Source organism: Athene noctua, chromosome 5 (genome assembly GCF_965140245.1).
Source record: "Athene noctua chromosome 5, bAthNoc1.hap1.1, whole genome shotgun sequence".
NCBI classification, from domain to species: Eukaryota; Metazoa; Chordata; class Aves; order Strigiformes; family Strigidae; genus Athene; species Athene noctua.
The window spans coordinates 28,612,450-28,630,567 of NC_134041.1; the positions used below are offsets into that span (position 1 = coordinate 28,612,450).

Here is an 18,118-nt window from a genome sequence, read left to right on the forward strand (position 1 = left end):
ATGAGGGGTGCCCAGTCACCCCACCGCATCAGGGTGGGGGGACAGTGAAGGGACATCACCCACCTGGAGCCTGAGTAGCCGAGTTGTCCCCTTTGGGGTAGCAGGAAGCTGTGATGGATGTTGGCTTCCCAGCAACCCCTTGCGCAGCAGAGCTGAATTTCAGCTATTTTTAATTTCATTGCATTCTCCCAGCAAAACTCTCATGGGGAAAAGAAAATGTAAACCAAAAATAATGGAAGGGGAACAAAAAATCCATCCCCAAACCAAAGTAAAATCTTGTGTTTTGTGGTCGCCATGTGGGAGTGAGCAGCAGCTGGAGTGCTGTACCTGCCCTGTCCCGTATCCCTTCACACCCAGAATAACCCACATATGAGCCCTGGGGGCATCCCCTCCCATCACTGCCACCCCAAACTGCCTTCCTCACTGTCTCAAGACAGGCTTAGCCAATACCTTCCCATCCCACCATGGCCATGCTCTTGGTCTCAGATGAGGCCTTGACTGTGCTCAGCTCCCCCCTGCAGTGACCATCCCGCCCAGCCGCGCTCAGGGGGAGCCAGCTTCTTGGGCCCCACATCAGGGGGCCAGTGCCCATGGTGAGGATGCTGTTAGGCCTGCCAGGCCAGAATGGGTGCAGGGCATGGGGCCAGGTGGGTGCTGGGGAGAGCAAACCCGCTGCTGAGCTGCACGCAGGGCGGTGGGGAGGAAAATCAGCCTGTGCAATCTATCGGGGAAACCCTCTGCTGCAGGGGATTGCTACAATCTAGCAAAAAGGCTGGCATGTTAACCTAGTTAATTAATGATAGTAAATAAGTGTTGCAACAAGGGCTGGATTTGTGCCAAGGGCTTTGCTGGCAGCTGCACTAGATCCCAGATGGGTGATGGGGACCCCCACCCCAGCACCACTGCTGCTACATGGGGTAAACTTGGCAAAGTTTGGCTGCGAAGTCCCAGCTCTCTGCTGCGGGTCAGGGAAGGAGGTGGCTGTGTGACACTGCTCTGATTTACACAGCAGCCTTGCTCCCAAAAGCATCAGAGGGGTCAAGTCTCTATAGAAACCCCACCAAAACACGAACACACAGCCCATTGCCCAGACCGGGAAACATGCTGCCGAGCCCTCCGTGTCTGGGAAAAGTCTGTGTGCCGCTGGGATTACTGCGGGGAGAGGGAAAACCAGCAGCTCCTGCGCCTGCTGCTCTGCAGCTGCCTGAGCCTAGGGGATGCCACCGTGGCCAAACGCTGCCTGCAGGTGCAGTGCATGGGCAGAGCCAGTGTTCCTGTCGTGCAGCGCCCATGGCGTTTCCTAGCCCTGCCTGGGTGAGGAGCGAGGCTGAGGGCTGTGGCTGGCATCCACCCACCCCTCTCCTTCATGGTGGTGGAGCAGCTCCAGGGCTTAGGCTGCTATAAGGATGCAAGACATTGCAGGGGCACCAGGTCCCTGTTTTCCCCAGCAAACAGGGCAGGCAGGGTCCCCGAGTCCCCAGGGGGACCAGCCAGCAGGCAGCCCAAGGGGGCTCTTGCAAGAACCTGTCAGAGGGGACAAGCTGGAGCAGCAGTTCCCAGAGCCAGTGTTTGCCTTGGCAGCCCCAGCCTCCATGCCTTGCTTTCCAGATGCTGAGTTCCTAGGGGGAATAGCTGGATGTCTAAAACCATGCCTGGCATTGGGCCTGGTTTCTGGCCAGGGACATGGCAGCTCCCAGGGGTTGAAGAGGGGGGGTGGCCCATGCCCCCCACACCGCATTCCTGCCCTGCGGCTGTCAGGCTGGGCTTTCCCACCGGCAACCCCGCTCAGGCACTGCACCTACTCAGCAAGCCCAGGCTGGGGGGAACAGTGTCACCTGCTATGGTATGATATGCTATCCGTCCATTAGTTTTCCATCCTGCAAAGCTGGGGAGGATCCCATCCCATCCCATCTCAGCCTGTCCTGCTCACAGCCTAGGGATCAGCCATGGCTTGTGCTGCACCCATGGCCTGAGCAGCTGGGGTTAAGGCTGCTCCATCTTGCCCCAGGAGGAGCCAGTCGGGGCAGGACCATAGCGGCAGGGTCCCCACACTGTCCCAGGAGCGGAGGGATGCTGCAAGGCATGCACAGCTTCCCCTGCCTCCGCTCAGAGCTGAGCCACTCAACACATCTCTCAAAACCTTTATTGTCAGCAAATAACAAAAGTCAGCCCTGCAGCTGCGCAGGGAGCCCGGGGAGAGCAGGGTGCTGGCACCCCAGGGCTTGCCACCCCGGAGGCTCCCCTGCACCAGCCCCCTCCCTGGCCTCCTGGGCAGCAGTGGGGCTGGGAGTGTGCGGGGGGGATGGGTGAGACTGGGGGTCACGTGTCATTCTCCAAAGCAAGGGGCACATGTACAACTGCTTATAAATAAACAACAACAATGAGAAACCTCCGGCTCTGGGAAGCAGGTGGGCATCCCGCCACCGAGCCACCAGCCCAATGCGCTCTGCCCTCCAAAGGTGGGGACCAGCCCACTCCCCCAGGGCTGTGGCCACCAGATGCACCCTCAGCCATGGGAGACCAGGGTGGGGGGACCACCAACCCAAACCAGCCAGCAGAGCAGGTTGGGCACCTGCCCAGGTACACGTACAGGGATGCCCTGGGCGGGCAAGGATGGGGATGCAGTGTGATGCCTGACCCTGCAACCCCGGTGGTAGCTGGGGTTGGCCACAGGCCCTGGGCAGAGCAAGAGCCAGGGCATGGAGCCCAAGAAGGGCCAAGGAGAAGGGCAGTGCTGCCAGCAGCTGGTGAGGAACAGGGATGGGTGCCCTAACCACTAGCCCCCCTCCCCAAGAGCTACAGGATGCCTGCCCGGCTCCATCGCCCTCCATGTGGGGGGGCAGCATGGAGCACCCTCCCATTGCAGGACTTCTGCCACCACCTTCCTCTTGCTCTCAGCCCCTCAGGTGCCACCAGCCACCCCTGCACACAGTGACATTCCCACCCCTGCCCCGCTGCCTTCCGTACTCAGGGGGCTGGTGGGAGGGCTAGGGAGGGCAGAGTGCATTGGGAACCACCAGAGACACCTTCTACCTTTGCCTTTAAACACTGAAGCTTATATTAGAGACTATGATATATAACCCAGGGGGCAGGGCTGTCCTGCCCAGAGTAGAGACAGCAGAGAGAACACAGCTCTGTGGCCAGCCTGGTGAGGTCTGCTCTGGCTGCGAGCAGGTTAGTACAGGGGCACAGAGCGAGCAGGTGGGCTGGCAGAGGGATGCTGTCTAGGGCTGGTTCTTCACCTCGGGGTCTTTGTCATAGATGTAGCTTCCCACAGCTCCAGTGTTGACACCTACATGGGGAGGGAGACACAGGAGGGTGAGAAGCCGGGCGGGAAGGTGGCATGCTCCACAGAGATGTCCCCTCTGGATGGTGGCATGAGCATGGAGAGTGGCAGCCCAGGTGGGTTGTGTATCCCCACACCATCTCCCCACCCTGCGTGCCCCCAGGCACTCACCCTTTGGCCCGAAGAGGATCCCGTAGCAGGGCTTGTGGCAGTATGGCTGTCCATCGTGCTGTGCGGGGCAGAGAAGCATGTCACCCAGGGCAGGGGGCCAGGGAAAGGCCAGTCCCCAGGACACATCCCCCCGGCTGGGCACCTCTCCCACTCTGCTCATCCCCTGCAGAACTCAGCATCCCCAGCGCTCCCCCAGGCCGGGGAGCTGCTCCTGCCAGCCCTGTCCTACCCTCTTGCAAAGGGAGGGGCTGCCCAACCAGTGCGGCACAGCCCAGCCCAGCCCAGCCCTGCCCCGCTGGCATCCCCCCCCCACACTGCCCTGGGCTCTTGGGGCTAGGACATCCTTACCTCGGCGTGGCCCCCCGGGGTCAGCGTCTTGCTGCAGCGCTCGCAGCGTAGGCAGGGACGATGCCAGTCCTTCCCCAGTGAAGTCACCTTCTCAGCTAGAGGGGGGACAAGGAGAGAGGGTCACACTGCCCCCTCTCCACACATGCGGAGGGGCAACACGCCCCGTAGGGACATCACCTCTGCACACAAAATCCTGAGACAGGCCTGTGCACCCCGGCCTCCCGCGTCTCCCCCAGCCCTCTGCTGCCTTGTAGGTGACAGAGGTTGGTCGAGGACAGCTATTAAGCCCATGCCACCCACCTTGGAGGTGACAACAGGGGACACGGTGCAGATGAAGCCCTGCATCCAGGAGCTCCTCTAAGAGGACCCATTCCTGCAGATTTCATGGGCACATCCCTCTGTGCCCCTGACCCTATCTCTGAGCCAAAACCCCCCTCCCAGCCCCCTGGCATGCCCCAGGGCTCCTGCACAGAGCCCCAGCACCATGGGGCTGTGCCACTCCAGGGCATACACCCACTGCCCACTTGCCACCTTACCAAAGTAGACTCTCTTGCCACAGCGTGGGCACATGTTGGGCTCCCCAGTGAAGGTGGTGACGCTGGAGGCTGGAAGGAGAGAAGGCATGGGTATGGAAAATGGAGGGACATGTCAGCCAGGACACACAGTGTGGAGGACTCCCTGCACACACCCTGCACCCCATAGCATCGCCAAATGCAGTGGCTCTGGACTGGTTGAACACCATGGCAGAGAGCTGGGCTGCCTGTCCTGCCCTGTCCCTCACCTTTGCTGGGTCCCTTGGGAGGTGCGGTGTTAACCTTCCTCTCCTCCACCTTCACCGGGTGCTCGATGGGTCCTGGAGCGGTCTGCCCCTCGATCTGCGGCTTCTCATAGATGTAGGACCCAGCCCCACCAATGTTCACGCCTGCAGTGGGGCAGAGAGAGGTTGTGGTGGCCTGGGAGCACCTGGGGTCTCCATCCTCTCCCCAGCCCCCCGTCCCATCTCCCCCAGCCCCACTGAGCCACAGGGCCACTGCAAACACCAAACACTGCTGCATCTTGGCACCAGCCTGCTTTCTCCTGACCCGGGCTTTCTCCAGCCATGTTTGGGATAGGAGAGTGACTCCACCTTCTGTTTGAACAGGAATTTGTTTTCCAAGTGAAAAAAAAAAAAAAAAACAGCTGTCAGGACAGATCCCTCCCTCCCTCCAATCTCCCTCCTTCGACCTCTGCACAAGGGGATGGCACGGTTGGGACTGCAAAGTGCTGGCTTGATGCTCAGCCCATGTTAGCCTGGCTCCTGGGGTGGTTTCAGGGCCACAGCTGGCCACCAGCAGGGATGGGGGCACCCGGCCCCTCCAGCAGCCCTGGGCATGGCCACATAGGCACAGAGAGAGCATGGACATACCTTTGGGGCCAAACAGCGTGGCGTAGCAGGGCTTGTGGCAGAAGGGCTTCCCATCATGCTGGGGAGAAAGGGGAGTGTTAGGATGCCAAACGGCAACTGTGGTTCCCTTGGGATCATTTCCATCCCCACCAATGTTCAGAGACCACCGTGGCCGTGCCTACACCGCAAAATGCACCCACTGGACATCCTCAGCCTGCAGGTCTGCCAGCAACAGCCTAACCCGACCTGAGCACTCAAGGATTGCGCCTGCATCAAACACCCTGGCTGCTCTGCGCACTCCATATCGCTGGAGCACCAGCACCCTGCAGCAGCTCAGCTGAGGCACCTCTGAGCCCCAGTCCAGCAGTGGGCCACCAGGACCCAGTGAGGCATTGCTTTGCCCATCAAGCAACCTGTGTGCTGTCAGGCCGTTATTAGGTGCACAGAGCACCGTGGCTTTCACCCAGCTTTGCCTTCCCCCTCTCCACCTCCCCCCTTTCCTTAGCCTGAGGTCAGAGGCCCCAGGGGGGCACTGGTCCCAGCCCAGCTGCTATCAGCCCTGTTATCGGCTGGGGGCAATTATCACAGGAAGGCATGAAGCGGGCGATAAGCCCCAGAACTCCCCACAGTCATTTCTCATGGGTCAGCAGGAACCAAATCCAAGAGAAAAGCAAGAGTGTTTGTGGCTGGGGCAGGGGGCCTGTGTCCTCAGGCACAAACCCACCCCATTACCTGCTCAGCTCTATTCAGCATCTCAGCCCTGCTTCGTGCCCCGTGCTCCTGCCCTCCAACCCCTCCACTGCAAGGCAAGGACACCTTGCCCAAAACAGGCAGGGCGGTAGCTGAGCAGGAGCCATGTCCCTTCCCTTGCCTCTCTGAGCAGTGCCGTGCCGAAGGCGAGGACTGGGAGCAGCCAGGGACAAGGCAGGGGCAGTGAGGAGGCAGTGGGCTGGCAACAGGCTGCTGCAAAATATTGCAAGGCATAAATAACAGTGTACTTGCAGTGTTACCATGCCAGAGGGGAGAGTAAACATTTAGCTGGTCTCCCTGCACCACCTTTCCAACCCGGCTGGACATGCTGGCTTGAAAGGAAGGAGAAAAAGCAAAGAAGGGCCAAATCCTGCCTTCGGCACAGTCAGTGGGGGCTTGGCTGCCATCCCCCATGGAAGCAGAATCCAGCCTTATATGGAGAAGCAGCAAATCCCCCTGGCTTAACCCAGCCCAAAGCACAGATCCACTTGTGCAGCCCCATCCTCCCCAGCAGGACCAGCCCACTCCCCCACGGGCTGGTAACAACAAGCACAGCCACCACCTGCTCCCCAGCTGTGTCCCATGCTAAAACCATGCTAAAGAGCTGGTGACACTCTGGCATGACAGGCGCTGTGCAAAACCCAGGGCACCAGCTGTCACACTGGGTCATCCCACAAGAAGAACACAGTTGCTCCCAGGCCCAAGCACCTGCCACGGCCGGCACAGCACCCTCACACACCCAAGAGCTGGGCAGCCACGGTGGCACTGCACTCCAGCATAAGCCCCAGGGCACTGAAAGCACCAGTGCTGAGCTAGCATCACCATGGCAACCAGTGCATCCATGATTTTTGGTGGTTTTGGATATACAGGCTCTCGGCACCTGCACGCCTTCAAAGCCAATGCGATGCCCAAGCAAGCCTGCCTCGTGCACAGAGCTGCTTCAAGTGCTGCCTGGGCTCACTGAGCCCCACCACAGGCTGCCGGGGAGCCCATGCCAGGGTGGCACAGCTGGGGCATCACACATGGGCCAGCACTCCTCTATGGCTTGCCCAGGACTGTGCACGAGAGCTCCTGAGCACCACGGGTCACAGCAGCAGCAGCATTTGAAGCCACAGTGTGCACTCCTGGGCTTTCATTCCACAGGGAGAGCCCATCCACATGGCATTGGGTACTTGCTCCAGCCCAATTCCTGGGACTCCCCGTCTCTGGGGTGCTGGAGAGCCCTGGAGAGCCCACCACACCACGCTGGCAAGGCAGCACAGCTCTCCCACCCCTTTGCCTCAGCAGCTCTTACCTCGGCGTGCCCGCCTGGGGTCAGGGTCTTGTTGCAGCGCTCACACTTCAGGCAGAACTTGTGCCAGTCCTTGCCCAGGGAGGACACCTTCTCAGCTGCGGGGAATACAAGATGGGTGAGCAACTGCCCAGCACCTGCTAAAGACTGGGGGAAGACAGGAGCCAGGCACCATGGGGGGCTGCGCTCGAGGGCGGCTGCTCATCAGCACACTGTGCAAATCAGGGACCACCCTGCTGCAGCCTGCAGGGTTCCTGGGGCTGTTCAGGCCCCCCCAGCCTCTGACCCCCTCCCATTGTACACACACCCTTTCCCATGCACCCATCCAGCAACAGTAGTATATTCCTTTCTACTCTCTGCATCTATTTTTACCCATCACGGTACCCAGAATGACCCTGCTCGCAATTCAAACATCTGGTGTTACCATGCCCACCCCACCCATTTAGTCATGCCTCCCCCATGCACACCCAACCTCTTGGGCTCCCTGGGGAACCTTGGCCACAGTTCCAGCCCCCGGTGCTGCTCCCAGGACACCCACCTGCCTCCAGCCAGGAGGACAGGATGGCAGACAGCCTCCAGCATCACCAAGAACGGATGCTTGGCCCCAGAAAATACCCATCTCATGGGCGTGCAGATGCTCCCCCCGCCCCCCCCCAGCAGCCCAGGAGCAGGAGCGACGTGCAGACAGGTACGTGGGCAAGATCCCTGCATTGCCCCAGAGCACCATGAACCTGCAGAGCAACCCACTGCTGGCGCCGAAAACGGTTTAAAAGCATCAGTGGGCAAATTCAGGGAAACAAAATGCTTTGAGACCAGTTATGAACGCACCACCTCCGGCTGGCCCCAAGTTGTATGTCTCCAGGAGCACACCAGGAATTAGTACAGGCTGTCAGTCCTCATCCTGCAACCCCAGCCTCACACTGACCCTCCCAGCTCCTGGAGGGGCCAGCCGCTGTCCCGTGCCCGCCACTGATCCCTGTTCACCCTCCCTCTGCCCCGCACATGTGCAGAGACAGCTGGAAAACAGCATGATCGCATTAAAGCCACTGTAAAACCAAATCAGAAGAGCCAAATAAAATATTTAACAAGCAAATAAAAGCACAATCAGAGCCCAGCCCTGCTTTACAAGAAGACCTCCTACGTGACGGCAGGTTTCCCAGTCATTTTTGCCCCCAGGGACCTCAGCAAATGTCACCTGTTTGCATCAGATCGAGATGGGGGTCAAGAGCTCCCCAGAGGCACGTCCTAGCTTCCAGAGCCACCCTCCTCCCAAGGCAAACAGCTGCATCCGGGGCACGCCACAGGGCCAAGATAAGCCGAAACAACTGCCATCACCACCCAAAAAATCAGCCCTCATAGAGAGTGAGGTGGCTGGTGACAGAGGAGGGCAGCATGAGGGGGCAGAGCCAGAGCCATAACACTGGGGTGCAGGGGAGAGCCCCAAGACCATCGCCAAGCAAGCAGGTGGAGGATGGGCCTGGGGGACCAGCATCAGTGGGAAGCAGCTCTGAACCAACCTCCCAGTGATGCCACACACAAGTCCAGGCTGTTGGACCAAACCCCAGGTGGGAGCGGACAGCAGTGTGAAGGGATGCCCCACCACAGCTGGGGTCTGTGCCTGCCTGCTCAAACCTGCCAGGGAAAATCCCTGCTGGACCCCGAGCCCAGGGACTCACGGGGGCTCGTGCCCCCCAGCCCCTTGCAGCAGGCAGCCCCTGCCCTCCCCTTCCTCTGCAGCCCTCAGCCACCCCTGGAGGCAGAGGACCAGCCCCAGGGCACACAGCCCCCAGCCCCACAAGCACTCCCCAAAAGCGAGAGGGACACAGAGGTCTCAGCACCCCGCTGCCTTGGGGCTGTCACTGGAGCCCTGCATCCCCCCAGCTCCCCCCAGCAGGAACGGGTGCCTCGGCCAGGGAGGGAAACAGAGCGTGATGGGCTGAAAGCTGAGCCAGGGGCTTGGGGCCAAAGAGCTGCTCGGCTTTGTCACAGCAGATGCACAGCCAGGCCAGGCTGCACTTCGGCTGCGTCACCCCCCGGCTCCCCCCGCTGCCCGGGCCCAGCGACATTGTGGTCTCGGGTACAAAGCAAGGAGGAAACTCCCAGCGGATGTTTTCCAGAGGCCATTGCAATTACAGCCGGCCACATCCCACGCCAGCTCCTTCCTGCCCCCCACAAAATGAGATGCCCCCCCGATGTCCCCCCCACCGTAATATTTCAGGCATCTGTAAATCCTTGCTGCTCCCTGATAAATGCACCCCCCCACCAAGGCACCCCCGGGCCGTGCAGAGCAAGAGGGACCTTGCTGGCACCCACAGCCCCTGGCAGGGGACAAGGCAGGAGGGAGGATGTGGTCCAGTGCACCATCCTGCTCCCAGGGCATGGGGACAGCCCGGGAACCGTAGGGGCAGCCCCTTGCCTGGGGGTGCAAGTGTGACACAGAGGTTGGTCAGGCATCCTCTGGCTGCAAACAAGGGTTCCCAGGGGCCACGGCTGGCACAGTCAGGGCGGCTTTCCAGGCAGCATTGTTCATGCTGATCAGAGGAAGCAGCTTGGAGCCACCCCAGCCCATTTCCAGAGCAGCCGCGTCCCGCCCGCGGTCGTGCTGCCCCATAAATCACTGCAGAGGGAAAGCACCAGCGCCCAGATTTCCTGTCACGGGGTCACATCTGCTCCACTGTTGCATCAGCTCCAGAGGAGAAGTCTCTGGTCACATGGTCTTGCTACAGCAGAGATCCCCAAGCAGCTTCTGGGGCCACCCCTTGTTCCACATCCCCCATCTCCAGGGGGGCACCCCACCATCAGCACTGGAAGAGCAGCCTGGGCAAAGCAGCTCCCAGGCTCCATCCAGCTCTGTGCAGGGAGCGTGGGATGGCATGGGGCTCCGGCACAGGCTTTGCTCAGCCAGACATCACACTGCACCCAGCCTCTGATACTGAATGCCATGTCCTGACATGCTGGGAAGGGACGGGCCAGAGCCCGTGTCCTCTCAGCATCGCACCAAGCACACATGCGTCCTGCACTACTTGCTGGATCCCACACCTACACACAGCCCGTGGCAAGATGGTCCCCTCAAGCCCGACAAATTTAAACTAGCCATGCAGCACCCTGAGAAGGGCAGAGTTAAGGGTACTTGGCTGCAGGAATTCAGCTTCTGCCAAATATGTGTAACTCGGGGGTTTCCCTGCCCTGGGTCACCTGCCTCGCCGTCGTGGGCACCAGGTGCCCATGGATAATAAACCTCTCCCCTAGAGGAAAAGCCCCTGGGGAGGAGAGGTGGAGGCATGGCCGGGTACATGGCCAGCCGCAGAACATAGCTGTGGGGTGGATTTGCACCGTGCAGGGGATGCAGCCCACGCTGATGAAGGACACTGCTAGAGCCAGGGAAAATCAGAGGTCAGGAGCAGGAAAGCACCCAAGGGGACTGCTGAGGCAGTCTGCTCCCCACGGCTCTGTGGCAGACCCACCCCAGAGACAACGCGGCTCACCCCTTAATTACCCGCCGTGCCCAGGCAAGGCAGCTGGCGTGGGCCAGAGGTGGGTGCATTTTTATGGGGTGGGAAGGGAGCATCCCTCCTCGAAGCCTCAGCACTGGGGGCTGTGCCAAGCCAGCTCTGGGGCCTTGTTACAGGTATTTCCAAGGTCTGACGTCAGTGCTGCTTCCAGCCGGAGGCTTATTCAGCAAAAGCAACTGTAGCAGCAGCTGCGTCTCTGCAAAGGGCTGGGCTGTGCCCCATCCATCCCACTGCAGCCCTGGGAGGATGCAGGAAAGGACTGACAAAGCCCAGTCCGGTGACGAAGATGGCAAATCCCCACAGGAACTCAGCGACAGGCATCCCTGGAGGAGAGGGATGCTGTCAGACCGATCACAGATGCACTTCAAAGCAGTCACAGGCACAAAGAAATAAATAAGAGAGCTAAGCACAGGGAAAGGAGCCTGGTAAATAGCTGGAAACAAAGCTGAGAGCCCAGGCAGCCGGCAGCTTGTCCCCTCCCCAGCCTCTCGCAGCGCAGCCAGGAGACAGAAAAGGCAGAGATGGTTTGAGGATTTCCTGCCATGCCATGCCATGTCATGCCATACTGCCCTGTAGGTCCCCCAGGAAGGGTCTGAGCTGCCTTCCCACATCCCCCACCCCATCCCTCCCTGCTCTTCTTGGGCTTGGCCAGGCAGCTCCTCTCCCCCGTCACACAGCTGGTGCCGACCATTACGCCACGCTGTGATTTTGTGGCCAAGACATATATATTTAGCTCCTGCACAGCAAGGCAAGGCAAGCCCTCCGGCCCCAAGCCACTCGCTTGCTGGGCTCCCTCCAAGTGCACAACAAAGCCAACTCAGTACGTCCTCACTGGGGAGCGCAGCCGAGGGGGGAACAAGGAATACCCCAGGCAGGGGGTCCCACTTCCTCGGGCCTCCTTCCAGCCAAGGGGAAAGGCAAGGTTTTCCCTAGGACCCAAGCCCCTACATAGCTGAGCCACTCAGGCACAAGAGAGGGTTGTCTGATTTCCAGCCACAGCCCTAAAGCATGGCGTGGCTCCCGTCCACCCCATCTCTTCCTGCCTCTCTGCCAACAAAACCTCACCTACTGCAAGGCACTTTCCTGGCCATGAGCCTTCAACCTCCTGCTCTGGTTCATGGGGCCAGGGCAGCCTCCAGCAAGTCCCTCTCCATTTTCCACGGGGCTGCTTACTTCATCAAGTAGCATCTGCATGGGATGCATCTCTCCAGCTCTGAGGCCAGGCAGCTTGACCATGGTGTGCTGGGAGAGGGTCAGCAGTGTTCCTTGCCAGGCACTGCGTTCACCCAGGGCTGAGCCCAAGAAATCAGCTGCTGTCCTGCTGCGGCGCAGATCCACATGCAAGGTGTTGCAGGCAGGACCCTCAGCCAGCCTGCAGGCCTCCTTTCACCCTGCTGCATGGCGAGGGGCAGAGCAGCCAGCAGAGAGCCAGGGCACAGGAGCAAAACCCCTCTCTGGGTAATTGCTGGTTCAGAGTACAGTGTTCCTCCTGTGCACTGAGATACCATCTCTGGTGGGCAGTGCTGGGAGGATGAGATGGTTTCCTGGCCTGTGTCAGCAAGAGCAGGACTCAGAGTCATGCTGGAGCAGCCAAGCCTGTCTAAGTGCCCCTCCAGCCCCACAGCTCCTCACCTCCCCACCCTCCTGGGTCCCCACAGCTGTGGGGCACAACCAGCTCCAAGCAGGGTTTGGCCCAGGGCTGTGGGCAACACAGTGTGAACGAGACAGCAGAGGGTAAGGATGCTCAGGACCCCCTGGGGACAGTAGCACTGGTGCTCCCCACCAGCAGGTGCATGGCAGGCTGGTGGGAGAGGGCTCTCCCCATCTACACGCCAGGACCTGTCCCCCACCATCACTTCTCTGGCTGCTTCAGGGCCTCCCAGCTCACTGGCAGGAGAGATGGGTAGCATCACCCCACAGCAGCCCAAAGTGGCACCACAGAACACAATCCAGGCTCCATATTTGATTGCAATATTGCAGTGACAGATTTTCCATTACCTCTCACTTGGGTGTTCCTGCTCCACCTTTCCTTGCCTTTCCTTTCCAGTACTATCACCTCTCCCCATACCTGTGCTCCTGCCAGGGACAGAGAGGGAGGACAGGAAGACAAGGAGCTCTGCTTGAGACCTGTGACATGAGTGCAGCTCCACAAACTAGGCACCCAATAGAGTCACTCAGGACCAGCCGGGCTTGCAGAGAGCTGCCTGCCAGCCCCAAGCCTCCAGCACCCACATCCCCAGGAGCAGCCTGGTGGCACAGGGACAGCAGAGCACCTGGGCTGGCCAACACAAACACCTGGCACAAGCCCTGCAGGCACATCTGCACGGATCCCTGTGTCCCACAGCAGATGAGTCCCAGCTCCCTGCATGGCAGGCAACTGCCCATGAACACACACATGAGGTGCTGGCTTTTCACCGTGCAGGAGCTCCAGCAAAACGTGCACTTCACAGTGCGTGAGACCTCACACCGTCCCATCGTGCCCTCCCACAGATAATTTTCTATAGCTCATGCTATTTTCCTGAGGGAAAAGCTAATGCTAATCAGCCCATCCTTCAGCTTCCCACAGAGGCATCCCCGCCCTGGCAGGGCCCTGCATGGGGAGCAGGGAACTGGCGCATCCTTAGTTACCATTCTGCAAGGTCCACGCACGCTCCGAGAGCAGCCGCCCCGACACACCGGAGCAGGCAGTTACCCAAGGAGCCCAGCCAGCCTTTGTGCTGGCAAGCCCGGGGCCATGCTGAGGCTGACGTGCCGATTGCTACGCCGGCTGCACTTGAAGAGCCACTTCCTTTGTTAGGGACGGCTGTAATCGAAATAAAGCCCTCCCGCCTCTCCTGCCCCGCCACTGTGTCCCAACAGCCAGTGCCCAGAGCCAAGGACAGCGGTTACTTATTAATTGCAGAGCAGCTTCTGCAGCTTGAATTTCGGCAGGGCTGACCCACCGGCGTGGTGCTGTGCAAGGAGAGCACCCCGCACCTCGCTGCACCCCTCTCCTCCAGCACGCTTGAGACATCAGCGCGACAGTGGGTCAAAGTATCTGCTGCCGGCCCCTCCGAGCACGCTAGGCTTGGACCCTCCTTGCTTCCCAGCTGGATATGTCTGTGTCCTTAATCCCCCTCTGGCACCACACTGGCAAACCGTCCCCAGAGAGCAGCTTTGCTGCTCCAGCTGCAGACACAGCCGGGACAAGCCCCAGGGCTACTGGGGTGACTCTCACTTGCTTTTAGGATGCCCCTTCCCAAACAAACAGCACAGCAGCCTCCCACCAGTCCTCAGACACCCCAGCACATGCCGAGAGCTCCCCGAAAGCCGCCCACCAGCACACCCCAGTGCATGTGTGCTTGACACATCCCTGGGGCTTTCGCCTGCCTCGAGCTTGGGATGGGAAAACAGGAAACCCCCTGCTGCCACAGTCCCCCGCAGTTCCCTGGGAAGAGAGGATGGGAGGCAGAAAGGCTTGGCCAGGGCTCCTGACGACCCTGCAAAACTCATTTAAGGCTAGAGATTCAAAAGGGAGCTGGGGAAATGTGAGGCTGATTAGCTTCAGGCGACTCTGGTCCCTCTGGCGCTTCCTGCCAGAAGAGATAACCCAACCCCAACCCAACCCACCGCCACCTGCCAGCGCGGGGTGGGAACTGGCCCCTGCAGCCGCCCGCAGCGCTGCCTCCTCAGTTAAACATTCACTTCATCCCTCCAGCCTCCCCAGAGCAGGAAAGTTAGCCCCAGTCGCTCCTGGAAACAATGTCACAGACCTCAGCCTGCTTTAAAAAAAAAAAACATAGAAAAAAAGCCAGAAAACTATTTTTATATTTCCCTGTGCTTTTTAAAGGAAAAAAGCTCATTCTGTAGCTCAGGAAACGCCCACATCCTCCTGACTGCACAGGGAGGAGCCCACTGGATTTTTCCAGGGAGCATGAAGCAACAGGCAGGCTGGAAATGAGTTTTCCATCAGTACCCACGATTGTTGGCGTTGGTCAGCCGCTCAGACGCTGCACGGGGCCGGGAACGGGACGCAGTGGCATTTCTCACACATGACCCACGGCTGCAATCCCAGGCATTCGAGAAGTTATAGTTGCCAGCGTTCATTCAGCACAGGCGAGAAGCGCTCCCAAACAAGCGGGGCTTTATGAATCACCTCCTCGTTAAGCTTCGGGCCAGCCGAGGAATTCAGAAGCGTTCCCAAACCCCAGGCGCGGCGCTCCCAACGCCTTCCCACCAAACCACGCGATCCGTTGGCGGGAAACTCTGGGAGCTGCATCCTGGAAAGATGGCTCAGAGGTTGTGTCCAGTTTCTATGAGCTAAATAAACGGACCCAGGTCTATTCTGCCAGAGCCTGGGTGGTTCCTCAAAGAAAAGCTCAAGGCGTCAGCAAGGACATGCTCCTGCCTACCTAAGCTCCAAGTAAAGAGAGGTTTTTGGCTTGCTCCCATTTCAACTCATGCCTTGGTCTCTCTTAGGGGCCACAGGGTGTGCGATGCAGGGTGTGTGCGATGGGGGCTGCCACTCCCCTGCTGCCAGGCACCTGCCTCCTCCCTGTCTGCAGGGTAAGGTGTACCCCAGCAGGGCAGGAATAGGGAAGCCAAGAAGCAGCAGACACCTCAACATGGACCACTACACCTACAGAAACCCATCTGGGGAGAGCCAGAACACAGCTGGGGGCATGGGGTACAGCACTGTGTCGTCCCCCCCTCCCAGACGGTATTCCCAAGAGACCCACAAGTTCCCTGGGACATGGGGAGAGAGAAAGAGCACAGGCACTGTTGGGGGCTGGCACTTCACCTCCTGGCACAGCCTGGCCTCCTCCTGGCAACGAGGTGGGGGTCCTTGAGCCTGGCCCCAGCCTCCCGCATGCAGGGCAGGCTCGTCCCCAAAGCAACTCTGACCCCGGGCCAGTGCCCAGCTGGCTGGCTGGACATGCTATTTTCTGCTTAAAAAGGAAAAGATTCACACAAGGAAAGACATCCAAGGGGCCGAGCCCTTCCCACCCACACACAAATAGATTTATTTAAAGGAGGAAGACAGCAAATTCCTATTTCTCCGTGTTTACTTGGAGATGGCCGGAAAGGAATGAAAGCACCAATGCCTCAAACGGTCAGGCACCATTAGGGCCCTTTGGAATTTCTCCATGAAACAAACATGCTGAGGCAGCAGGGGCTGGATCCTGGGCCACTGGAGGGAGACGGGCAGGGAGGGGGGCAGGCAGCACCAGGCCAGGCCAGCTGGACCCTGTTGTGGCCCACCAGGTCCCAGGAGGCAGCTTGGGCTGGAGTGCTGAATCTGTCTCCAGAGCCACCCCGAGCCTGCAGCGGAGCCCCGAGGATGCTCACCCCAAGGATGCCCACGCTAGGGGCAGGAGGGGATCAGGTCGTACCCCAGGAGGCTCCCAGCTGGGCACCGCCACGCAGGGGCGAAGTGGGCCAAGGCAGGCCCCTCAGGAAGCGGCAGGGAGGTACCGAGGCAGGGGATCAACCCTCGCTCTCACCTCCGCCACCGGCATTTTCTGCAACCTGGGCGGCAGTGCTCACCCCGGGCTGCCCAACGGGAGACACCCCAGCCCCGGTTCCCAGAGATCCTGACCAGCCATAACCCCAAGCAGGGCCCTTGGAAACCTGCAGGGACTCGTTGCTGCCCAAACCCAGCCTGGGCATGCCGAGGTGGACCTTCGAGACCAGACATTACCGTTGAAAAAGTCCCGTAGAAGCCTCAAACCATTCATTAGTTCCCCAGGGCGGGAAGAGCCCACAGAGGGCTGGGTGAGAGGGGAAGGGTGAAGGGCGCACCTGGAGCGAGGTTTGCAAGGTGTGGGAACAAATCGGCTGGGAGAAGGTTTTGTCTGCACCTGCCACCGCCTGCTCCTCCGCGCCGAGAGACCCCCCCGGCTCAAGGCAGCCCCGTGCTCAGCACCCCATCCATGTCAGATGGGTTCCCCCATGACCAAGCCAGCGGGTACACGGGTACATGAGCCCCCACCCAGCACCAAAACAGGCTGCGGGCACGGACCCCAGCCAGGGCTCCTCACCTCCTGCTTCACCTCCTTGGCCCAGGGAGCAAGGAGGGAGCCCCGGACCCCTCTGCTGCCCACCCCCCCCGCCCCAGGGCTGGCCGGCAGCATCCCCCAGCAGCCCGGGCAGCTGCGAGGGGGGCCCCGGGGGAGAAGCAGCTGCTGCCGGGCAGGTCTGTGGGTGCTGGGTGCGCCCCGCTGAGCAGCCGCGGCGGAGCGGGAGCCCGGGGATGGGCCGGGCTTGGGGACGGCGGGCCCGGGGACACAGCCCGGCGCCGAGAGGGAGGGAAAGACCCGGGGGTGCACCAGGGGCTCGGGGCTGCGGAACCAGGGACAGAGCGGGAGTCCCGGGGATGAGCCCCGGCTCGGGGAGGGGGTCGCGGGGCCGGGTCCCGGGGATGCGCTCACCGAAATACACGGTCTTGTCGCACTTGGGGCACTTGGATGCCATGGCGGGAGAGCGGAGCCGTGCCGAGCCGTGCTGTGCCGCGCCGCGCCGTGCGCCCCGCTCCGCCCGGCCCCCGCCCACTGCCCCCGCCGCCGCCCGGGGGGGCCGGGGCGGGGCTGCCTCGGAGCGTCTGCCCGGTACGGCTCGGCTCGGCTCGGCGCGGCCCCGAGCGCGGCAGGTGCACGGTGCCGGCTGACGGAGCCCCCGCCCGGGGCTGCTGCTCCTCTGCCCTGTTCTCCATCCCCAAAAGCCCAAAGGATGCAAGCGCTCACCATTCCCCTTTCCTGGGGAAATAAAAAAAAAAAACCAGCAACAAAACAAACAAAAAGAAAGATTGCAATTAAGCAACGTGACTTGTGGGTTTTTATCAGCTCGATCCCCTCCAGCATGTGCCCGAGCAGCAGTGCCACCTCACCTGTCTCCAGTGAGTCCTGCATCCCTGCAGGCTGGCACTGACCCACTGGACCAGCAGGTCCCACCGCCACAACCCACAGACCCAAAACCTGGGCAAGAAATGGATCAAGCACGGGTGCTGTCTTGCCCCCTCTTTTAAGGACAGGGTAGCACCCGGGGGGTGCTTTCAAACTCAGCACGTGCACACAGGCTGTGTGGCTGCAGGGGGGTGTACAGGCAGTTGCTGTGGTCCTTCGCGGTGACAGTTTGCTGTCTGAGGGAGCCCGGCATCAAATGTGCTGGCCGAGAGACCACCAGCTGCATCCTGAGAGCAGCCACCCTCAGAAAGCCCGGCCCTAGCGCCAGAGCACTCACAGCCACAGCCATGCGGGAGCTGGTTTGGTGGGACCGTGCCCAGGAGGGCGCAGGGGCGAATGTGGAGGGGATGGGCAGCAGCCCCCTGCCCCGGGAAGCACCGAGTCTGCGCTGAGTATTCTTAGACACATTTTTTCCAGATGGGGTAACCGAGAAAC

General features: G+C 60.6%; 1 protein-coding gene across 2 annotated transcripts; it reads right to left on the reverse strand.

The window, feature by feature from the left end:
• Positions 1 to 2,129: 2,129 nt before the first annotated feature.
• LOC141960775 (cysteine-rich protein 2) lies at positions 2,130 to 17,746 on the reverse strand. 2 transcript variants are annotated; one of them, XM_074906808.1, is made up of 8 exons: positions 17,608 to 17,746; positions 7,234 to 7,328; positions 5,211 to 5,268; positions 4,587 to 4,727; positions 4,342 to 4,410; positions 3,806 to 3,900; positions 3,458 to 3,515; positions 2,130 to 3,292 (listed from the first exon to the last, which is right to left on the reverse strand). In XM_074906808.1, exons 1-8 carry the CDS (start codon positions 17,627 to 17,629, stop codon positions 3,225 to 3,227), a joined length of 606 nt encoding a protein of 201 aa, XP_074762909.1. In that variant the 5' UTR covers positions 17,630 to 17,746; the 3' UTR covers positions 2,130 to 3,224. The 2 variants fall into 2 exon arrangements, with proteins under 2 accessions (XP_074762909.1, XP_074762908.1); XM_074906807.1 differs by lacking the exon at positions 17,608 to 17,746 and adding an exon at positions 17,153 to 17,311.
• Between the last annotated feature and the right edge of the window lie 372 nt (positions 17,747 to 18,118).